At 47.7% G+C, this 25,000-nt stretch overlaps 1 protein-coding gene across 1 annotated transcript in view; it reads right to left on the bottom strand.

The window, feature by feature from the left end:
* The window catches only part of LOC126989828 (uncharacterized), a gene marked incomplete at its 5' end in the record, with an annotated part of 60,119 nt that overhangs the window by 26,006 nt on the left and 9,113 nt on the right, over nucleotides 1-25,000 (bottom strand). Inside the window, 3 exons of the mRNA XM_050848453.1 lie at nucleotides 4,373-5,664; nucleotides 9,412-9,508; nucleotides 11,891-11,991. Coding sequence (XP_050704410.1) covers nucleotides 4,373-5,664; nucleotides 9,412-9,508; nucleotides 11,891-11,991 — 1,490 coding nt within the window. The remainder of the gene's footprint in view (nucleotides 1-4,372; nucleotides 5,665-9,411; nucleotides 9,509-11,890; nucleotides 11,992-25,000) is intronic.

Raw genomic sequence — 25,000 nt, 5'->3', positions numbered from 1 at the left:
CCCGTGGCTGTGGCGGCGGCGAAGGCGTCCCTACACCCGCCGCACGCCAGCGGCGAGTTCCCACCTGCGACGGGCCGTCGTAAGACAAAGGCCCGTTCCCCCTGTTTAGGGGGTAAATCCCTAGAAGAAGAAGAAGAAGCTGCAGAGAATTTGCCGCGAGAAGGACTCCCAGACCCAGACCAAGACCCAAAATGCTGCCGGCAGCACGTCGCGCCTGTATTGCCAGCCGCGAGTTGCCAGGTGTAAAGCCGCCTTTAAAGCATTGCCTAGATAAGTGGGTAAACAGCGTCCGGTAAGTATATAAGCCAGTCAGGAGATGTACAGAAGCTCGTGTTTTCACTGCACCACACCGGCGACCCCGAAGAAGAAGAAAAGGAGGTGGGTGTGGTTGGCGAGGCAGTGGTGCTTTAATTTAATTCCTACCCCCCCCCTAGACCTGTCAGTGTATTGGATGCTATATGCGTCTTGAAGAATTTACTCTCTTGCTCTTGCCATATCAACTGCAACGAAGCCAACAAGTCTTGCCAAAAAGGCGGCGCCAGGCAGACGCTCGAACCAAGACCAACACCAAGCCCGGCCATTGTCACTCCTGTTGCAGCTGGACGCAGGGAAGCCTGTGTAGAGTTGACTCATTGGTGTTACTTAACAGTCATGCAACTCCCGCAGGTGAGTTGGTGAATCCAACAGAGATGTCTTGCTTTATCAGAAAATTTTGACATAATTGCTATAACCGAAACATTTATCGACACCACAAATATTGATTTAAGTTCCGAATACAACATAGATGGCTACAGACTCTTCAACAAAGATCGTGTAAACCGTAGAGGCGGTGGCGTCGCCCTTTATGTCAAAAGCTATTTGCAACCCACTGACAAAACACCGGGAAACAGTAACGTTGAACATTTGTGCGTGCGAGTAAACATTGCAAAAGTCAACTTAAATATATCTGTCACCTACAGACCTCCCGGGCAATCACTCGATGACGACCTTGAAATGTACAGCGTCTTAAGGCAGTCACTTAATAACAGCGACTCACTGATATTAGGAGACTTTAACCTCCCCCATATCGACTGGGCGACACTGTCAGGTACAGAAGGCGAGTCACATAGAATGATCGAATTTCTAGAAGAAAATTATCTAAGCCAAATGGTTTCTGAGCCAACTCGACAAAATAATATACTCGACCTTGTTATAACAACCCAAGATAACCTAGTCAGTAGTGTCACGGTAGGAGAACACCTCGGTTCTTGCGATCATAAATTAGTGCGCGTCGACATTAAAGCTCAATCATCAGTGACTGAAAATAAAGTAAAGGTGCCCAATTTCAAAAGAGCTAACTTCGTAGAAATCCGACAACAACTAACAGAAATAAAACTATCAGACGACGTCAACGTAGAGGAAGCCTGGATAAGCCTTAAAAATCACTTACTCACTCAGCAGAACACATTCGTCCCCTTGTGCGAGAAGCGAACTAACACTAATAAAAGCCCACCGTGGTTTAATAGCGAAATTAAACAATCAGTCAATGAGAGAAAATTGTTTTACAGGTTAAAGAAAGAACAAAGCACGCACGAAAACATTAGACTTTATAATGATGCCAGGCGACGAGTAAAAAGACTAGTAGGTCAGGCAAAGCGTAGATACGAAGAAAATATTGCAGCCAAAAGAAAAAATAATCCGAAATCTTTCATCAGTTACATATACAACAGAAATGCAATCAAAGTGGTATTGGACCTTTAACAAACAGCGACGGTGCACTAGTGACTGACAGCCAACACATTGCAAACCTCTTAAACAATTACTTTTCCTCGGTGTTTAATACTAACAGTCTTCCTCTCGCTACCACCAACACCAGTACTATTGTAAATCTCGAGCATGCATTGCCTAATTTTGAAATAACAACCGATGAAGTCCTTAAAGCTCTCCATTCACTTAAAACAAATAAAAGTCCTGGACCTGACAAAGTATATCCAACTCTGCTGAAAGAAACAAAGAGCGAAATACTCTCCTCCCTCACAACCGTATTCAATATGTCCTTGCGACAAGGCATCGTCCCTTCAGATTGGAAAAAGGCTAACGTGACACCGATTTTCAAGAAAGGAGACAAAAAAGTACCAGGTAATTACAGGCCCATTAGTCTAACTTCGGTTGTAGATAAGCTACTTGAGGGTATAATTAGAGACAAAATTGTGAATTACCTTGAAAGCCACTCATTGATTGGGGACTCACAACATGGCTTCCGAAACAAAAGATCCTGCCTATCAAACCTATTAACCTTTTATAACGACCTCTTCACTGTTTATGACGTAACCAAATCACTGGACGTAGTCTATCTTGATTTCCAGACAGCGTTTGATAAAGTCCCGCATCATAAATTACTTTACAAATTAAAGCAAATAGGTATTGACGGTCAAGTAAACCAATGGATCGCGAATTGGTTGAGCAACAGACAACAAAGAGTAGTGATCGACGGATTTAACTCAGAGTGGGCGCCTGTCACTAGTGGCGTCCCTCAGGGCTCGGTCCTTGGCCCAGTGCTCTTCATTATTTACATCAACGACGTGGATGTTGGACTCAATAACCGCATTAGTAAATTTGCAGACGACACAAAGATTGGCAACTCGGTTCTCACTGACGAAGACAGGCAAAGCCTCCAAGAGGATTTGCACAAAATTTCAGCTTGGTCGGATAGATTGGAGATGCCCTTTAACGTAGACAAGTGCCAGGTCCTTCAAGTTGGAACGAGGAATAAGAAGTTCGAATACGAAATGCGCGGCGTTAAACTCAAAAGCGTTCAATGCGTCAAAGACTTGGGGGTCAAAATCGCGTCAAACCTCAAATTCTCACAGCAATGCATCGATGCAGCAAATAAAGCGAACAGAATGTTGGGCTTCATTAAAAGAAACTTTGTATTCAAGAATAAAGATGTAATACTCCCGCTCTACAACAGTTTAGTCAGACCCCACTTGGAATATGCGGTACAGTGTTGGTCTCCCCACCATGCACAGGATATTGCTAAAGTAGAAGGTGTTCAGCGTCGGGCAACGAAAATGATCCCTTCCTTGCGCAACAAATCCTACGAAGAAAGGCTTTCTATCCTTAACATGTTCTCTTGAGAAACGTCGCCTCCGAGGAAAACTGATCGAATGTTTTAAAATACTTAATGGTTTCACGAATGTAGACAGATCAACATTGTTTATGATCGATGACACTTTGCGCACGAGGAACAATGGCGTAAAACTCAGATGTAGACAAGTAAATTCAGACTGCACCAAATTTTTCTTCACCAACGTTGTAGTGCGAGAATGGAATAAGCTTCCACCGTCAGTGGTCCAGTGTAACACGATTGACTCCTTCAAAAATAAGCTCGACCGTCACTTCCTTCAACTTAATATCAACTAGAGTAGAAATGCAACGTTTTGGAGTCTTCTGATTAATGTAAAATCACTTAGGTTTAAGGACAGACCACCAAGTCTGGACCATGGGGTCTGTGTGGTCTGATTTTCTATGTAAATCTATGTAAATCAATATTTCCTCAGCTGCTCTTACGGGTGAACCTTCACCGGCGTAGCAGTCAGAGACGAACGAAACACTCGTACTAAGTAAAAGGTTGCAGCAGAGGTAACACGTGCAAGCGCGGCACGGGTATTCCAAATCTTACACCGGTTAGATGGTCGTCATTTTTCAACGGCTGCTCTAAGAGTTTTTGACCGGCCAAATTTCTGCCGAATGCTTGGGGTTTCCGTGTAACGCCCTAATTTACTATTTTACTACGCTCCCACACGACCTTTACGTGTCATGAAACACGAAAAATTAATCCAGACAAGGAAAAGTTTTGCCGGCGTCGGGGATCGAACCCGCGACCAGCGAGACGGGAGAGCCACTCGTTAATCAGTCGGTCAAAGAGGTATCCCACTCGCTGAGTGAGCTATGGGAGGCTCGTCCATCAGGAGGGTCTCGGCACCACATCCACATAGCCGGGGCCGGATAGTTAATTGGAATTTTACAAGTTTATTTATTTGTATACGCCTCCGTGGTCAAGTGGTCAACGTGCCTGGCTACTACTCCGCGGGCCAGGGTTCGAATCCCGGCAGCTCACCCAACTGTTCATCCTCCCTCTCGTGCTGGTCGATAAACGGGTACCTGGGGAAACCTGGGGAAGGTAAACTGTGGTAACCCGGATGTCACACTGGCCCTGTGTCCCGGGGTGATGGGCTCCCTCCCACCACTTGCCACGCGCTGCTACAGCGTATGCCCCCAACTTTACTTTACATATCTCCTTACGTGGCATCTGCTACTTGGCCACGTGTTAGTGACACTAGAGAGCGAAGGGACAACAACAGCCCGCCATGTACAACAACATGTAACTTACCTCACTCTGGCGGCATCTGTCACCCTCGATGAGCCACTTGTGGACGCCCACCGGGTACTGCCCCACCCACTGGGCCACCATGCGGGCCCTCAGGGTTGGGTAGAGGCGGCTCCGCATGACCCACGTGCCGTTCTGCTCCTCCATCATCACGTGGGCCAGGCCGTCGAAGGTCAGCTTGTAGTCCTTGTTGTCGCGGAAGGATAAGAGTCTGTCGAAGATGGAGTCCCTGCAGAGGCCGCGCAGCCGCATTTCTGGGTGGGTGGTAAAGTTGCAGACGACACACATCTCGATGTCGCAGGGGCACGCCGCCCACTTGTAGGGGTCGTGGGTGACCACGGCGATGCACTGGAACTCCTGCGTGACGATTTGGTACTCCCTCAGGAAGGGGTGCCACGTGACGAGCTCGCCGTCCGTCACCCGCTGCCACTTGAGGCTCGTCAGGTTCCCGCGGGAGCCGATCCAGAAGAGGTGCGACCAGATGTCGTCACACTCGTCCTTGTAGCTGACAAAGCGGTCAAATAAGTAGGCGTTGGTGACGTTTTCCTGCGGCAGGATGAGGTTGCCCTTGAGCTTGCGGCACCAGGAGAAAGCTTTGCTGAACGCCGTCTTCTGCGGGAAGAACAGGTAGAAGCCCGAGACCCTGTCGCTGCAGATCTCGGCCAGCGTTATGTTGCGCCTGGTGGTGTGGCCCAGCACCTTGAAGTGGCCGCTTCCCAAGTCGATTATCGGCGCCCGCAGGTCACTGACTTCGCGGCAGGCGAGCAGCTCCTTCATCTGGACGGGCTCGAGGGCCGTGTCGTACAGCCGCCAGTCACCCACCTCGCCGTCCAGGGTCTCCAGCACGACGAAGTCCCCGGCAAGGGAGTACAGCTTCTGGCCCACCACCAAACGGCCGCCGCCGACCACCTCCAGCCGAGTTCTCGAGCTCATGCCTGGACCAGGCATTTTGAGGTCGATTCGGTACTCCTGAAGGGATAAAAGACACACTCTAGATGCAGTGCCGGTGCTGTGCTTGAAGCAGCTACGCGTGTAAGTAAGAATACTCTGGGCCCTATAATGTACAGATCTCTCTCTCTCTCTCTCTCTCTCTCTCTCTCTCTCTCTCTCTCTCTCTCTCTCTCTCTCTCTCACACACACCAGGTCGTCGAGGATGACGTACAACACACGGGTGTCCAGGTTGAGGGACACACATATGTGTTGCCATCGGAACATCTTGGGAGTGAACTTGATGGCCTGGGAGATCATGCCGCCGCAACACTGCACGTGCATGTTCTTCTTCTTGGGCACCAGCTCTGTGAGGAAGGGAGAGTGAGCATTAGAAAGGAAAAATTGGAAAGTTTCGTTCAGTCTGCGCAACATCTGTGGTCATTTGCCGGAGAGGGACAGAAGGAGAAGGAATTATAGGAGAAGCCAACAGACCCCAGGAGACGGGACACAACCCCCGATTAATACCTGGTACCCATTCGCTGCTAGGTGGACAGGGGCGTAGGGTATCGGAAAAGCCCGACAAATTTTTCCACTCCGCCCGGAAATCGAACCCGGGCTCTCTCGGTTGTGAGCCGAGTGTGCTAATCACTGCACCACGAAGCCCCCTGCCGTATTAGAAAGGGTCAGTGCGCAGTGGAGTAGGCATGGGGAAACAAACCTGGCTACGTGTTCCCCGTTCAAGGCCTGTGATCCCCGGGTGAACTCACAGAAGAATTGTCAAACAGGTTTCGGACACTTGGCCCACCAGCACGTTGTAACTGATAAGAAAAGTACAAAGTTGTGCATGGTTTAAAATTGTTTTTCTGCTCTCCTGCGCAGGATACAAAGCACACAGGTGGCTGAGTGGTTAGCGTTCTGGACGATGTGGGTTCGAATCCGCCGCTACCACCTGGGATTTTTCAGTGACCTAAGACTACCCACATGCTGTTCTGAAGACCACCTATCAACCCGGGCTCTAGCGGAACTGTCCAAGTGAATAAAAATGAGCTTCGGGAGGCAGCTTGAGCCGAGAACAGATGGCGCCACTATAAAACATTTGCCTGCGCCATGACGGGTTTGGGGCGACCAGAACTTTCAAAAAAGGATTGACTATAAGGAGACCAGAATTTGCCTTGCTTACACTGACCGCTTTTCATATGTTTGGTTTCACAATATCCTGAATGTAGTCTTTAGTGCTGTTAACCCGGTATCAGCGACGGGCCAAATTTGTGGCTGTACCGTGAAGCAGCGACGGGCCAAATTTGTGGCTTTACCGTGTGGCAGCGACGGGCCAAATTTGTGGCTTTACCGTGTACAAGCGACGGGGCAAATTTGTGGCTTTACCGTGTAGCAGCGACGGGCCAAATTTGTGGCTTTACCGTGTAGCAGCGACGGGCCAAATTTGTGGCTTTATCGTGTACCAGCGACGGGCCAAATTTGTGGCTTTACCGTGTAGCAGCGACGGGCCAAATTTGTGGCTTCACCGTGTAGCAGCGACGGGCCAAATTTATGGCTTTACCGTGTAGCAGCGACGGCCAAATTTGTGGCTTTACCGTGTAGCAGCGACGGGCCAAATTTGTGGCTTTACCGTGTAGCAGCGACGGGCCAAATTTGTGGCTTTACCGTGTAGCAGCGACGGGGCAAATTTGTGCCAGCCATGATATAAACCCCCAAAAATAGATGATACATAATCTGATCACAAATGCTTTGATATATATTTATTATGAAATGGTCTGTGTGAGGGGTGATTTTTTTTTTTTTCTCGCTTGGTTGGACCATTAAGAAACATGATCCACGCTGCTACCACCGGGTTAATGGCCTTCCTTTGGCTACGTTAAAACAAGGTCTCTCCAAACCATTCCCATCCTCGAGAGGGGAAACACAATCAAATATATTTCTCCACACCAACACATTTTAGCAGACTGAGAAACTTACGACTTAAGAAACATGATCCCCGCTGCTACCGGTTAAGTAAGTGTACTGACAGAAATTTCAATGAGATCCGGTGAACTATTTCCACGCAGTGATAGGCTACAAACTGATCGCCAGTGACTTTCAAACGGTCATCCATTACGGTAAGTCAAACTGTCCGTGAAATCTGGAGGAACATGCGGCGTAGGGCCTGACGGGAATCATTGTAGAGGGCGAGCTCCCGCTGAAATAGTTACCAGTGACCAAGGAAAATTGAGTGCGCAGTAGAGACTCAATTTGTTAACGTTTTCGTCCTTGTCTCCTAAGTGTTCTTGGTCGGTATTACAAAACTCTTTCGCTTCTCACATCATCTCTTTCTAACGGTCAAAGAGGGGGTCAGTCGGGTTCTCATGTGTGTTTCTTCAGGTTCAAGGTACAGAGGAAGTGTCAAACTACCACCAGGGTCATAAAAATACTACTCGTAATGCCCACAACTCCTGCGAAAGCCTTGTGAAATAGGTGTTCTTGGGTGACGAAATGTCTTTTAATACGACCAGTCTCTCTTTGCGCTCCCTGTTGTCCGTGTTGTGTCTCAATTGTTTATCTCTTGTTACTCGTTTATCTTCTACTGTCTGTCCTCGTCCTGCTATACACTCCTTCTTCATATTGTTTACCACACACACCAACATATATATGTCACTTAAACTAAACAACATTCATACACACGCATATACACTCAACCACCTCTTTCATGTGTTTTGTCTGTCTCAATAACCTGTGTAAAACGGAAAGTTTCGTTTAGTCGGCGCAACATCTGTGGTCGTATGCCGGAGAGAGACAGAAGGGGAAGGAATTATAGGAGAAGGAAACAGCCCCCAGGAGACGGGACACAACCCCCAATTAATACCTGGTACTACTGGGTGGACAGGGGCGTAGGGTATCGGAAAAGCCACCCATTTTTTTCCACTCCACCGGGGAATCGAACCCAGGCTCTCTCGGTTGTGAGCCGAGTGTGCTAACCACTGCACCACGAAGCCCCCCATAACCTGTGTATGTTTTTGTGAATAAAGCAACCCTGATGGATATTGCCTTTCTCTATCCGTGAACCAATTAGCGCTTAGAACACTCAGTACAGCCAACATAATTTCCACGTGCCGGTGGGAAAGTTATCACATGGGATGCTTAGCGACGGACCTAGCCTGCTCGTATGTCATTAATTGTCTCACTAGCTTAATTTTGGTCTGCTCGTCGTACAGGCCGTCTCTCTCTCTCTCTCTCTCTCTCTCTCTCTCTCTCTCTCTCTCTCTCTCTCTCTCTCTCTCTCTCTCTCCCCACCGCTGCCACCCTCAGTCTTACAATCTCTCTATCTCTCTCTCTCTCTCTCTCTCTCTCTCTCTCTCTCTCTCTCTCTCTCTCTCTCTGTATCCCACCGCTGCACACTGTGTTTCACCCTCTCTCTCTCTCTCTCTCTCTCTCTCTCTCTCTCTCTCTCTCTCTCTCTCTCTCTCTCTCTCTCTCTCTCTCTCTCTCTCTCTCTCTCTGTATCCCACCGCTGCCACCAGTGTTACAATCTCTCTCTCTCTCTCTCTCTCTCTCTCTCTCTCTCTCTCTCTCTCTCTCTCTCTCTCTCTCTCTCTCTCTCTCTCCCACCGCTGCCACCAGTGTTACAATTCTCTCTCTCTCTCTCTCTCTCTCTCTCTCTCTCTCTCTCTCTCTCTCTCTCTCTCTCTCGGAACAATGGCATAAAACTCAAATGTAGATAAGTAGATTCAGACTGCACCAAAATTTTCTTCACCAACGTTGCAGTGCGAGAATGGAATAAGCTCCCACCTTCAGTGGTCCAGTGTAACACGATTGACTCCTTTAAAAACAAGCTCGACTGTCACTTCCTTCAACTTAATATTAACTAGAGCAGAAATGCAACGTTTTGGAGCCTTCTCTAGAATCACTTAGGTTTAAGGATAGACCACCTAGTCTGGACCATGGGGTCTGTGGGGTCTGATTTTCTATGTAAATTCTATGTAAATCTCTCTCTCTCTCTCTCTCTCTCTCTCTCTCTCTCTCTCTCTCTCTCTCTCTCTCTCTCTCTCTCTCTCTCTCTCTCTCTCTCTCTCACCTACACACCCTCAATCCCCCCTTCGCCCACCCCGACCTACACTCACCCACAAAGAGCTCCTCGTTCGCGTCCTCCACGGCGTAGTTGATCAGGGGGATGTGTGAGGTGAAGCGACGGAGTTTCAGGTGCAGCAACAGCGTTGCCTGCACACACACACAGAAAAAGCAGAACAATATTTTCATTATTTTTTAATTATATATCATCTGTTTATCATTATTTTTTTTTACAGCAAGGAAAGTTGTAAAGTTTTGTTTAGTGGGCGCAACATCTGTGGTCATATGCCGGAGAGAGACAGAAGGGGAAGGAATTATAGGAGAAGGGAACAGACCTCAGGAGACGGGACACAACCCACGATTAATACTTGGTACCCATTCACTGCTGGGTGGACATGGAGCGTAGGGTATCGGAAAAGCCGATCAAATTTTTCAACTCCGCCCGGGAATCGAACCCGGGTTGTGAGCCGAGTGTGCTAACCACTGCACCACGAAGCCCCTCTATCAGCGGCGAGTTACACCAAACACCACGTGCTGATGTCCGTCGTGTTGAGTGCTACTTGTGTACCCACCTCGCTATACACAGCTTCTTAACATTCATAGGGAAGGCGGTGGCCGAGTGTTCAGTGTGCGGGCATGGTGAGCGTGATTTAAGTCCCCCCGATGCACGCTGACAATTTTTAAGCCTCGCCGAGTGTCTGAAGGTTTCCCACATGCTGCCCAGGTCTTCAGTCAACCCTAACTTCAGCGACTTCGCTCAAGAGGAGCACCGGGGGGCAGCATGGGCCAGGCAAGAGTCATACATCACGGCAGCCATCAAGGGGAGGCGGTGGCTGAATAGATAGCCTGACGGTGCCGCCTTCAGGACGACGCGAGTTCAATCCCCGCCCGGTGCCACCAAGACGGGATTTTTCAGCCGCCACCGAGTGGTTTAAAACTACCCACATGCTGTCCAGAAGACCACCTATCAACCCGGACTCTAGATTCTAGGATTAAAGATGAGCTCCGGGAGGGCAGCATGAGCCAATGGAAGATGGCGCCACTATAAACACTCGCCTGCGCCAGAACGGGCTGGGCCGACCATCAGCCCCCACCAGAAAGAAGCCTTGGGCCGACCATCAGGCCCCACCGGGAAGAAGCCTTGGGCCGACCATCAGGCCCCACCGGGAAGAAGCCTTGGGCCGACCATCAGGCCCCACCGGGAATAAGCATTGGGCCGACCATCAGGCCCCACCGGGAAGAAGCCTTCGGCCGACCATCAGGCCCCACCGGGAAGAAGCATTGGGCCGACCATCAGGCCCCACCGGGAAGAAGCCTTCGGCCGACCATCAGGCCCCACCGGGAAGAAGCCTTGGGCTGACCATCAGGATCCACCGGGAAGCTACCGGCGCAATAAGACACGACATTAAAAAAAAGCCACAATAAATTAAGTTCGCCTGCTCCACTAACGGGCTGGGGTCGTGCAAGAGACCCCCAGAGAAAGCCTACCGGCGCTATAGGCACCCCCCTCCCCCCCCCCAAAAAAAAAACGTATACTGTATGGCCGTGTATAAGTCAATCTCATTCAAGAATAAAGATATAATACCACCAATGTACAATAGTTTACTTCGTCCCCACTTGGAGAATGCAGTACAGATTTTTTTCTTCCCATCATGTGAAAGACATTTTTTTTTTCACGTCGTGGCCTATTGCGCCGGTAGGCTTCTTCCCGGTGGATCCTGATGGTCGGCCCAAGGCTTCTTCCCGGTGGATCCTGATGGTCGGCCCAAGGCTTCTTCCCGGTGGATCCTGATGGTCGGCCCAAGGCTTCTTCCCGGTGGGGCCTGATGGTCGGCCCAAGGCTTCTTCCCGGTGGATCCTGATGGTCGGCCCAAGGCTTCTTCCCGGTGGATCCTGATGGTCGGCCCAGGCCGTTCTGGCGCAAGCGAGTCTTTATAGTGACGCCATCTTGCATTGGCTCATGCTGCCCTCCCGGAGCTCATCTTTAATCCTAGAATCTAGAGTCCGGGTTGATGGGTGGTCTTCTGGACAGTATGTGGGTAGTTTTAAGCCACTCGGCGGCGGCTGAAAAATTGCAGCTTGGTGGCACCGGGCGGGGATTGAACTTGCGTCGTCCTGAACGCGGTGCTGTCACGCTATCCATTCAGCCACCTGCTAAATTAGTTGTCATCGTAGGCAACAAAAGTGATCTCTTTATTGAGCAACAAACCTTACGATGAGAGGCTCTCGTCTATTAAGCTGTTCGCTCTTGAGAAACGTCGCCTCCGTGGAGAACTGATCGAATATTTCAGAATACTTCAATAGTTGACTGTTTATGATCGATAACACGTCTTGCACGAAAAATAACGGCACATAACGCAAGTGGAAACAAATACATTCAGACTGCACATGTTCTTTTCACCAACGTTGTAGTGCGAGAACGCCAGGAGTCTAAAAAAACGATCATTACAACCCAACTGATCTCTTTTTCGGCCTTTGGAATAGTTGATGTGAGGAGGCGGCGACGTCTGAGAACCTCGACCTAAGACTCACCTGGCGCAGCGTGGGGAGAGCTCCGAGGCCCGTGTCCAGCAGTGACTCTGTAGTGGCCACGCTGCCCGTCTGGAACCTCACCACGCCCACCTCCTTGGCTCCTGCAGAAGGTAAAGAGAGGGACGTGAGAAACTGGGACCATATTCTCAAACATTTCAGGACTCACTCTCCGGCAGTTGGCAAGGCTTTTGTAGGAGTTTTGAGCATTTCCAGGGGTAGTTTTATGACCCTGGTGGTAGTTCGACCCTTCTTCTGTACCATGAACCTAAGAAACATAGATTAAACAAGGCTTTCGGAGGAGTTTTGGGCATTGCCAGGGGTAGTTTTGTGAACCTGGTGGTAGTTCGACCCTTCTGTACCATGAACCTAAGAAACATACATTTAACAATGCTTTCGGAGGAGTTTTGAGCATTTCCAGGGGTAGTTTTATGACCCTGGTGGTAGTTTGACCCTTCTTCTGTACCATGAACCTAAGAAACATAGATTTAACAAGGCTTTCGGAGGAGTTTTGAGCATTTCCAAGGGTAGTTTTATGACCCTGGTGGTAGTTTGACCCTTCTTTTGTACCATGAACCTAAGAAACATAGATTTAACAAGGCTTTCGGAGGAGTTTTGAGCATTTCCAAGGGTAGTTTTATGACCCTGGTGGTAGTTTGACCCTTCTTCTGTACCGTGAACCTAAAAAAAAACTCATTAGAACCCGACTGATTTCCTTTTTGGCCTTTGGCGGATGCGTCTGAGAATGCTGATCCCGACCCCCAATATAACATTTCCGACAATTGAGACGTCCGGCATGGACGGCAAGGACAAAGCCATTTTTCCTTATAGTCTGCACTGGGGAAGGCTACACACACAAGCTACATATACCAGGAAGAACAAGATACAAGTTGCATGGGAAAAGTTACCCCCGGTACTCCAAATACAAGGCTCGCTTTTCTCCTTCTCCGCCGGATGCCTCAATCATTATACTCCATCTTTCCTCCCGCTACCTCTTCCTCCTTCTCTTTTCATTACTCCTGATGGCACTGTATAGTTGTCATTACTATATAAGTCCGTATTCATTTTTTTTAATTACGTCGTGGCCTATTGCGCCGGTAGGCTTCTTCCCGGTGGATCCTGATGGTCGGCCCAAGGCTTCTTCCCGTTGGGGCCTGATGGTCGGCCCAGCCCGTTCTAACGCAGGCGAGTGTTTATAGTGGCGCCATCTTGCATTGGCTCATGCTGCCCTCGCGGAGCTCATCTTTAATCCTAGAATCTAGAGTCCGGGTTGATAGGTGGTCTTCTGGACAGCATGTGCGTAGTTTTAAGCCACTCGGCGGCGGCTGAAAAATCCCAGCTTGGTGGCACCGGTCGGAAATTGAACTCGCGTCGTCCTGAACGCAGCGCCGTCACGTTATCCATTCAGCCACCGCCTCTCTAAGCTGAACTTTTTATTTCGACTTCCTGCCCAAACATTCTACGTTTATCATCCTCTCCTTCATATTCTCATTCTCTTATTGTCTATCATCCCTTCCTTATTCATGGCATTTTCATCATCATCTCTAACGCTAACTTTTTATCATATTTCTTTAACCTTTACCTCCTGCTCACACCTTCCATGTTTAAAGCTTTATTATACTTCCTCTTTCATCCCACCACCTCCTCTCAGGGCTCAAGGGCACTGTATAGTTGTCACCGGTGTCTCTCTGAGCTGAACTCTTTTAACTTTTACACACTCACACTCGTCCTAACATCGCGTCTATGGCTCCTTGTGAATCATTGTCTTTGCTGCGTCACCTTCCTCGCCTCCTCGGGTGATGGAAGGCCTCGTCCACGCTGTCATTACAAGGCCTCGGCTGGGATTGATGGGCGTCTTTGGGCGATGGACCTCTTGCATAGCTGTTGCGGTCCTATTCTTTTCACGCTAATCAATGGGGAGGTGAGCGGGTCGAGTAAGCAATTATGAAAGAGCGGGGAAGGTGCTTGGGGGGGGGGGGGTTGAGTCTTAGGGGGGGGGGATAGGTGTGTGAATGTGTGGGTGTGTGTGTGTGTGTGTGTGTGTGTGTGTGTGTGTGTGTGTGTGTGTGTCTGGGTGTGGGTGTTTGTGAGTGGGGTGACTAGGTGTGTGTGTGTGTGTGTGTGTGTGTGTGTGTGTGTGTACAGCATTATGTAAGTAGTATTATGGAAGCGTATCAAATCTATCTACCTACCGACACACACACACACACACACACACACACACACATTCACACACACACGCACACACACACACACACACACACACACACATTCACACACCTACCCCCCCCCCACCCCCCATAAGATTCACTCAACCCCCCAAGCACCTTCCCCGCTCTTTCATAATTGCTTACTCGCCTCGTTCACTTCCCCATTGATTAGCGTGGAAAGAATAGAACCGCAGCAGCTATACAAGAGGTCCATCGCCCATCAATCCCAGCTGAGGCCTTGTAATGACAGCGTGGACGAGGCCAGCCATCACCCGAGGAGGCGAGGAGGGTGACAAAGTAGACAATGATTCAAAAGGAGCCGATATACGTGATGCTTGGACGAGTGTGAACGCCCCGACCTGTGACATTACCAGCACGCGACCTTTTTTGATAGTAAGAAAGGGCAGCTCACGGTAAAAAAAATCTATAGAACAAAGAGGACAATCATTCACAAGGAGCCCATAAAAGTGATGCCAGGAGGAGTGTGAACGCCCCGAACTGTGACATTACCAGCACGCGAACATTTTTTTAGTGTAAGGAGAATCAGCTCAAGGGATAAAAATAAATAAAACAGAAGGAAAATTATTAAAAAGGAGCCAATGTGTGTTGCTAAGACGACCCATGAACGCCCTAAACTGTGACATTATATCAACACGCGACTTTCCTTCTTCTTCTTTTTTCTTTCTTTTCTGTTTTTCAGCGAGGGAGGCAGCTCAAGGGCGTAAAACAAAACAAAGACAGTAACAGAAAACAATAGAGTCCTGCCTTGCGCTGCTCCACTAAAGGAAAAAGGGATGAGAGGCCAGAAGAGAGGTCAGTTTCGGAGGGAGAGGTGTCTTGATACTTTCCTCTACCTAACCTAACCTCATCTAACCTAACCAACCTAACCAAACCTAAACTGACAAGTACTCACATAACCTAAGTATTATTCACGAGAAGCCATAATATATAATGCTAATAACGCCTCTGAACGGCCTAAGCTATGTTACTTTACCGGCACGTGATCTAACCTAACTTAACCTAGCCTAAGCTGACAAGTATCAAGACACCTCTGCACCCGAAATTGACCTCTCTTGTGGCCACTCTTTACTTTTGTCTATTATGGAAGCGATAAGTAGCGGGCTTTTTTTTTTCTCTACACTCTTTTTGTTGCACTTGAGTCGTATCCTTTGTTGTAAAATAAAAAAAAGTACTCACATAACCTAAGAATCATTCACGAGAAGCCACAATATGAAGCTAATGACGCCTCTGAACGCACTATACCAGCACGTGATCTAACCTACCCTAACATAGCCTAAGAATCATTCACGAGAAGCCACAATATGAAGCTAATGACGCCTCTGAACGCACTATACCAGCACGTGATCTAACCTACCCTAACATAGCCTAAGAATCATTCACGAGAAGCCACAATATGAAGCTAATGACGCCTCTGAACGCACTATACCAGCACGTGATCTAACCTACCCTAACATAGCCTAAGAATCATTCACGAGAAGCCACAATATATGATGCTAATGACGCCTCTGAAAGCCCTAAGCTATGTTACTTTACCGGCAAGTGATCTAACCTAACCTAACCTAATCTAACCTAACCTAACATAGCCTAAAAATCATTCACGAGGAGCCACAATATAATGCTAATGACGCCTCTGGATGCCCTAAGCTGTGACATCATACCCTCACGCTAGCCTCTCAGCCAAGCAACATAACCACAAATGGAGTCTGGGAGTGTACCCTTTTCATGTCACGAATGTAGCCTTCAGCGCACCCTTTCTTGCCTTCAGTCAAGCAAGCAGGCAATTCATTCCTCCCTTTCTCTTTATTTATCTTTTATCATGACCTCCTTCCTTCACCTTCCTGCCTTCCTTCCTTTCCTTCTCTTTCCTTCTTTCTTTGCATCATCTCCTTTCTTCCTTCCTTCCTTCCTTCCCTTAACATCCAGTGGCGCCACCAGGGGGTGACCTGGGGTGGCCGCGGCCACCCCTGCAAATCTGCTGGCCACCCCACTGGCCACCCCACTGGCCAGTCACAAATATCTATTGCCAGTTTTATTTTACAGTGTTGCCAGCGCTTGAAAAAAAATTCAAGATCTTTAAAAATTAACCCTAACCTTTGAAAGCTTGAAAGAAAAAGTCTAAATCCCCAAAATCTTGAAAAATCTACACCGACTGTATAAAAGTCGTATAAAATGTGTGAGAGAGAGAGAGAGCACGATCGAGAAAGGAAGGTCCAGCGGCGAGCTCACTTCTCAGGCGTACGTGACGTCACGATCGTGGCGCGCTGCTCAAATTTATCACGCGTTCGGCTTCAGCTCTGGGCTACGCTCGCCCCATGGCTCGCCCGTGATGCGCTCGTCAGTCGCTGTTGAGGCCACCTCCGTTAAATATATATTTTATGAATGAAGAAAAAAAACAGGAATATAGAAGGGAGTTGAAGACACGTGGACTGACCGAGCCGAAGCCGAGGCCAGCGAGCGGGAAGAGAGCACTGAGAGGCGGGGTAGGCGTGGGTGACGTCACGCTGCCGGGGATTCCCCTCTCTTCGCTGGACCTTCCTTTATTGGCCTTGAGAGAGAGAGAGAGAGAGAGGTGGCGCTGGATCAGCTGACGGCCTGACGCGTACAATACACGTGGTAATGTAACATCACATCAGTTCAGCAAACACCGTCTGTGCGTCGCCTTCAGTACGTTCTTCTGGTTTGCTTTGCTGGTAAGTGTATCCTACTAAAATGAAACTTAAGCGTTAATTAATCGTATTAATCTTTACTGATATATTTTTACCCTCTGGCATAGCCCTCCTTGTAACATTTACCAGTGTTCTTGCTGAGATAAAATATCTGTCAGATATTTTGCAGTCCCCGCAACTGGATTTGGGCACAGCTGTCACACTTGTTGACTCTCTTGTTGACACATTAGAGAGTTACAGAGAGGGCTCTCTCTTTAATGACATCTGGGACAATACTCTGACTCTTACTGAACAATGCAACATCAGTGTGACACATCCTCCAGGCCGTCAGGTCAGACCAAGCTCTAGGCTTGAAGGGCATTACACATTCAGTCCAATAGTTCAAAGACAAGTTAACACAGAGAAGGAGTCATTTCGGACAGGTTCATTTATTCCAGTTATTGATGTGCTTCTCTCTGAGGTGAGGAGAAGATTTTCCAAAGAAAACTGTATCATAATGAAAGGGATACAGGCCATGAATCCAAGCAGTCCCACATTTTGTGAGAAAGATGTAGTGTTTCCATTTGCCTCACAATATAACTGCAGCACTGAGGATCTACAATACGAAATCCCCCAGCTCAAGCGCATTCTTGAGAGGAAGCGAGCTAGTAGTGAGGAAACACCAAAGAGTTTAATGGAGCTCACTGCCTTTCTGGAGCCATATAGGGAGATATTCCATGAAATGTTTAAACTGTGCAAAATTGCACTTGCATTACTTGTGAGCACCTCATCCTGTGAACGCAGCTTTTCTGTGCTTAAGTTAATCAAAACAGCCTTGAGAAGTACCATGACTGATGAGCGTTTAAGCAATTTGGGGGTGCTCAGTGTGGAATCAAAAAGGGCTAAGGCCATAAATCTTGATGAGTTTGTGGATGCGTTTGCCAAAAAACACAGCAACCGGCGAATAATGTTGTTCTGATAATGCAACTGCAGCACTGAGGATCCGCAACAGGAGAATAAAGTTGTAATAATAGTACTAGTAAAATAAAATTCCTGAAATTATGACTTTTTAATTCTGGTGTGCCACCCCAAGATTTTAAGTGGCCCCCCCATGGCCACCCCTATGAAATTTTTCTGCAGGCGCCACTGTTAACATCACTTCCTTTTCTATTTATTTCCCTCTTATCATCACCCCCGTCCCTCCTTCCTCTCCCTTCTCTTTATTCCTGCTTTAACATTACTTGCTTCCTTCTCTTTATTATTTCGCTCTTATCATCATCCCCTTGCTTCCTTCCTTCCCTTCTTTTTCCTTCTTTCCTTGCATCATCTCCTCTCTTCCTTCCTCCCTCTGCTTCCCTTAACATCACTTCCTTCTCTTTTTTATTTTCCTTCTATCATCATCCCTTCCTTCCTTAACCTCAATCAAACACACCCTTCAGCACGCCCTCCCACAATCACAATGCACGCTTCATTGCAGCCTTCCCTACCCATATACACCCTTCAGTGCACCCTCCTGTAAAGTGTTACCGTCAGCCACAACGCACAAAGCATAACATTATAGCTCTGCTCACTCAATGTCGAGTAAGCGTCGATACTCGGTAGCCTGTGGTCAGCGTGTGATCGCCGCGTCCAGGAGGGCCCGGGTAAGGTGGGATTTTTCAGTCACCGCCGAGTGGCCCAAGACTACACACATGCTGTCCTGAAGACCACCTGTCAACAAGGACTCTAGATTCTCTCTATAAAGAGGATCAAAGATGAGCTCCCGGGGGCGGAATGAGCCAAGCAAGATTGAAAAGTTGGAAAGTTTTGTTTAGTCGGCGCAACATCTGTGGCCCGATTAATACCTGGTACCCATTCACTGCTGGGTGGACAGGGGCGTAGGGTATCGGAAAAGCCGCCCAAATTTTTCAACTCCGCCCGAGAATCGAACTCGGGCTCTCTCGGTTGTGAGCCGAGTGTGCTAACCACTGCACCACGAAGCCCCCAGTCGATACTCGGTAATCGGTGGTCAGCGTGCAGGCGCCGCGTCCAGGATAACCCGGGTTCGCGTGTCGCCCGGTGCCACAAGATGGGATTTTTCAATCCCCGCCGAGTGGCCACAGACTACCCACATGCTGTCCTGAAGACCACCTGTCAACAAGGACTCTAGATTCTCTCTTTAAAGAGGATAAAAGATGAGCTCCCGGGGACAGAATGAACCATGCAAGATGGCACCACTGTAAACACTTGCCCTCGCAATAACAGGCTTGGGCCGACCATCAGGCCCCACCAAAAAAGCCTACCGGTGCTAAAAGTCTGTTTGACTCATACCTTCAGTACAGTGCTGGGCTGAGGAAGCAGCTAGATGCTAGAAGGTATCTTTTCAAAGAATATTTTCATTAAACATTTCTATTTGCATTCGAATTCCTAGTATTTTTTGTTTACGTCTACGATATTGCGCCGGTAGGCTTGCTTGAGGGGCCTGGATGGTAGTCGGCCCCAGCCCGTCATGGCACAGGCAAGTGTTTATAATGGCGCCATCTTCTCTTGGCTCATGCTGCCCCCCGGAACTCCTTGATTCACTTGGACGGTTTCCTCTAAAGTCCGGGTTGATGGGTGGTCTTCAGGACAGCATGCGGGTAGTTTTAAGCCATTCGGCGGTGACTGAAAAATCCGAGGTGGTAGCGTGGGGATTCGAACTCTCGTCGTCCATCACGGGGTGAATGTGGGTCCAGCACGCTACCACTCAGCCACCGCCATTGTGTTTTTATTCGCATTGAACGTCTCCGTCTGAACGTCTGAACGAAAATGTAAAGTGCGAGCTGGACGGCTGTGCTCAGGGCCTGGGTGAGCTTCATATTAAACCAACAGTCAACTCTGATGAAGCGTGCAGCAAAAAGATTGTTATTTGATGATGTGTTTGAAGTTTCAACGCGACAAGTATAAAATCCACCATTACATATTTTTCCTTTCATCATCTCATGCGCGGACTACAGTTTTGGAGCCGCTGGTGTGTTGAACCCGGTAGCAGCGACGGGACAAATTTGTGGCTTTACCGTGTAGCAGCGAGGGGCCAAATTTGTGGCTTTACCGTGTAGCAGCGAGGGGCCAAATTTGTGGCTTTACCGCGTAGCAGCGACGGGCCAAATTTGTGGCTTTACCGTGTAGCAGCGACGGGCCAAATTTGTGGCTTTACCGTATAGCAGCGACGGGGCAAAATTTGTGCCATGATATAAACCCCAAAAAATAGATGATACATAATCTGATCGCAAATGCTTTGATATATATTATGAAATGGTTTGTGTAAGGGGTGGTCTTTTCTCATTTTTCTCGCTTAGAGGGACCATTAAGAAACATGATCCCCGCTGCTACCATCACCGGGTTAAGGATATGACCCTCTCTAAAGCTGGGATACGTTCGATAGTGTATCTTATACCTTCTAGGTAAACACATCAACTAACTTATCCCTAATCTTCTCCATACATGAAAGGAGTCTAGCAGTGCACCTTGGTCAATATCCCCCCGTGTGCCATATGTACGGGGAACTCCCTGAGGCCACATTCTCAGACCTTTCAGTGCCCAAGCAGCTACACATATTTGACAAGACTTTCATAGGCGTTTTGGGCATTTCCAGGGGTAGTTTAATGGCCCTGGTGGTAGTGTGACCCCTCCCCTGTACCGTGAATGTTAAAAAAACCCGAATGATTACCCGATTGACCTTTTTTTTGACCTTTGGAAATAGTTAATGTGGGAGGTGGAAGTGTCTGAGAATACCCCCCCTGCTGGCCCCTCCCTCGCTCCTGCTGACATGTTATAAGGAAGGAAGGAGAGCCATGTAATTATAACTTTTCACGGGTCTCACGGTGTCACTCCTCGCTCGCAGACTTATCTAACTCTTTCGACTTCCATAATATTAGCATAGGGCAGCTGACGGACCCTCGCACCGACTGGAGCTCTCTGGCAGTCACGTGATAAAGAAAGACAGGACTTGTAATTTGGGTGTTTCACGGCTCTCACGCACTCACTCCTCGCTCGCACACGTGAGTAGCTCCTCTGTATTCCATCGAAGGGTCATAGTCTTAACCCGGTGGTGGTGGTAACAGCGGGGATCATGTTTCTTAATGGTCCCTTTAAGCGAGAAAAATGAGAAAAAATCAGCCCTCACACAAACCATTTCATAATCTATATCAAAGCATTTGTGATCAGATTATGTATCATCTATTTTGGGGGGTTTAAATCATGGCACAAATTTGGCCCGTCGCTGCTACACGGTAAAGCCACAAATTTGGCCCGTCGCTGCTACCGCGTTAAATATTTCCACGGCTAAGCACACACATCTGACAAGGCTTTCATAGGAGTTGTAGGCATTTTCAAGAGTAATTTTACGATCCTGGTGGTAATTTGTCCCTTCTTCTGTACCGTGAACCTAAAGTAACACTCATTACAGCTCGACTGATCTCATTTTCGGCCGTTGGAAAGAGTTGGAGCGAGGGGTGGAAGTGTCTGAAAATTTGGTTGGTATTATGACACTTTCGCTTCTCACATCAACTATTTCTAAAGGTCAAAGAGGGGGTCAGTCGGGCTCTAATGAGTGTTTCTTCAGGTTCATGGTACAGAGGAAGGGTCAAACTATCACCAGGGTCATAAAACTACTCCTGGAACTGCCCTCAACTCCTACGAAAGCCGTCTCAAATATGTGTTCTTGGGCGGCGAAATGTCTTGTAATACGACCCATGGCGCATATTCTTTAAACGTATCGGGCTACCATTACGACTACTTCCCAAGGCCACAGAGAAGGTTTACCAGGTTTTCATGAGTATTGTTTCACGTCCATGGTGCCGAAGCCTTATCAGTAAAAAAAAAAAAAATAAATAAATAAATAAATAAATAAAAAATGAAGACGTAAATATTGAAGAAAAGACAACTACCAGCACCTCCTCCTACTCCTCCTCCTCTTCTCCTCTCCTCGCCTTTCCATTCTCTTTCTTCTCCTTTCTCTCCTTTCTTCTCTTCTCTTTTCCTCTCTTCTTTTCTCTTCACTTATCATTAGGCTCATAAAACTACCCCTGGAAATGACCACAGCCTCTACGAAAGCCTTAAACTAATGTGGCTGTGTAAGCCCCGATATGTCTAACAATACCGATCACGTGTGTCCAGGAGCCTGACTGCCTTGCGAGCCGCTTCCCTGACACGTTGTATAGTAAGGTGCGAGTTAGGTGTTCCACGGGTCTCAAGCTCGTACCCTACCTTGATAGTTGATTTATGTGATGTTTCTGGGTCTCTTTGCTATGGATTACTTGAGTTTGCGTTCTCTGGCAAGGCTAAAAGTATACGTAGGGAGAAGTTCACGAGTGGGTGCAGGGCTTGACACATTGTGCGATCACTGGCAAGGCTATAAGTGCGTAGAGACAACAAGTTCACGAGTGGGTGCAGGGCTTAACATGCTTCAGGCTGTCTCTTCTACAAATCAATTAAGTCTGCGCTCTAAGACAAGGCTGAAAGTACGTAGGGACAAGTTCACGAGTGGGTGCAGGGCTTAACACGTTTTGCAATCTCTGGCAAGGCTAAAAGTGCGGATAGAATTGATTGAAGTTCGAAAGCGGATGAAGGGCTTTGGCGAAGGTATGTTGACAAGGCGCTGGCAGTGAAGGAGCCGTGTAGGACTCGTAGCCTTTTACAGCAAAGAAAACAGCTAGAGGGTAAAAAAAAAAAAAACACTAAGCATTGCTCCTACGAAAGAGAACAGAATCAAGTGGCCAGCAAAGGGATCAATTTCGGGTAGAGAGGTGTTTTGATACTCTCCTCTAGAATGAGTTGAAGTCGTAATGAGGCTGTTTTTGGTTAGTTGAGGGCATGGCCAAGACTGGCTGGCTACCACCCTGGCTGTCCACTCAAACTCTCTCGACCCACGCAATGGCAGATGGTCCACTTACTTATTCCTCATTTCTTAATTTTATTTATTATACTGAAACTATGAATTTCACCCTTATTATGAAAAGAGGTATACACAGAATGTATAAAATTATCTTATAAGCAGAAAGAGAGAGAGAGAGAGAGAGAGAGAGAGAGAGAGAGAGAGAGAGAGAGAGAGAGAGAGAGAGAGAGAGAGAGATTACAACTACTAATGCTGCTACTGCTACTACTACTATAACTGCTACTTATATTACTATTAATACTACTGCTGATGTTACTACTACTGCTACTACTACTATAACTACTACTACTACTACTACTACTACTACTACTACTACTACTACTACTACAGGTGCCGCTTTAGCGTGCGATATAACCGGCCATTTACACTTCAGCGTGCGGGCAACCATCAATCTGAGAATTTATAAATTTACCCATGTTCCTGTTTTCTTCCTCCTCCTCCTCCTCTTTCTCCTCCTCCTCCTGCTACTACTACTATTACTATTACTACTAGTGGGGCTGGATGAGGGCCAGATCTCAAGGCTGGAGCCGGAAAGACAGGGGAACCATGTAAAAATGACTTACAATAATTTAGTTAGAGTCATTGCAGAGGGTCAGAGACAGTCTATCCCTTACCAAGCACGTAGGAAGGAAAATAACGACCCCAAATGGATGACCCGCAGACTCAAGCATGAGCTAGGCTTAAAGAGAGGAATTTGTAGGAAAATAAAGAACGGAGAAATCCACCTCAGGGGTAGGTATGTTGAGCTAGCCAGATCGGTGAAGAAGAACACCCGCCTAGCAAAAATAAATTATGAGATTAGGGAAGCCAACGAGGCCAAGAGCGATCCCAAGGGCTTCTTCAAATTGTACAGAACGAAAACAAGGGACAAAACTGGACCGTTGAAAACTAACACAGGTGAGCTCGTTGAGAATGGAGGAGATATGAGCCAAATGATGAATGACTATTTCCTCTCAGTTTTCACGCAGGAAATTCTAACAACCATTCCGGAGAGAGTTCAGGTATATGAGAGCGAAGGGAACGACAAGTTGAGGGATGTGATCATCACTAGGCAAGTAGTCCAGGATGAGATTAGTAGGTTGAAGAAAAACAAATCGCCGGGCCCAGACGAAGTATTCCCAAGGGTGCTGAAAGAGTGCAAGGAGGTCCTCAGTGGCCCGCGTACCGATATCTTTAAGATGTCGGTAAATTCTGGGTATGTGCCCAATCAATGGAAAGTAGCTAATGTGACGCCGATTTCCAAAAGGGAGACAAGTCAGCCACCTCAACTTATCGCCCAATTAGCTTAACATCAGTTGTAGGAAAGATGTTGGAGTCAATTATAGCCGGAAGCATTCGGGACCATCTAGAAAAGCACAGTTTAATTCATGGTTCACAGCATGGATTCACAAAGGGTAGGTCTTGCCTTACTAACCTGTTGTCCTTCTACACTAAAGTAATCGAGGCGGTTGACCGAGATGAAAACTATGACATATTGTATCTAGATTTCAGTAAAGTTTTCGACAAAGTTCCCCATCACCGGCTATTACTAAAATTACAGGCTCACGGCATAGATGGGAAAGTTTTGAAATGGATCAGGGCGTGGCTTAGTGGTAGGAAGCAGAGAGTGCAAATCAATGGTAAAAAATATGAATGGGGCAGTGTTACGAGTGGCGTCCCACAAGGGTCGGTGCTGGGTCCTCTGCTCTTTATTATTTACATCAATGACTTGGACACAGGAATTAGTAGTGATGTCAGCAAGTTCGCAGATGATACTAAGATCGGTAGAGTAATCCAATCAGACAGGGACGCTACCGTTCTCCAGGATGAGCTTGACAGACTATATGATTGGGCGGGGAAGTGGCAGATGGAATTCAATGTCGGGAAGTGTAACATTCTGAGTGTAGGTAGGAATAACCCCTCACACAATTACTCCTTAAATGGCGCTCCTCTAAGTAGATCTGGGCGTGAGAGAGACTTAGGAGTCCTAGTGAGCGCTGACCTCCGTCCTAGGGCTCAATGCATTCAGGCTAAAAATCGGGCAAACAGAGTACTTGGTTTCATCTCAAGGAGCGTAAGCAATAGGAGCGCTGAAGTCATCCTCAAACTTTACTTAGCACTAGTCAGACCTCATCTCGATTATGCAGTCCAGTTCTGGTCCCCCTATTATAGAATGGATATCAAGATGTTAGAATCTGTACAGAGGAGGATGACAAAGATGATTCAGGGGGTGAGAAACTTGCCTTATGAAGACAGGCTGAAGCAGTTGAATCTACACTCGCTAGAAAGGCGAAGGTTGCGAGGAGACTTGATCGAAGTCTATAAATGGATGAAGGGCTTTAAT

This window comes from Eriocheir sinensis, unplaced genomic scaffold (genome assembly GCF_024679095.1).
Source record: "Eriocheir sinensis breed Jianghai 21 unplaced genomic scaffold, ASM2467909v1 Scaffold1319, whole genome shotgun sequence".
Taxonomy (NCBI): domain Eukaryota; kingdom Metazoa; phylum Arthropoda; class Malacostraca; order Decapoda; family Varunidae; genus Eriocheir; species Eriocheir sinensis.
The sequence above is the reverse complement of the archived record's forward strand: the minus strand, read 5'-3'. Positions and strand labels throughout refer to the sequence as shown.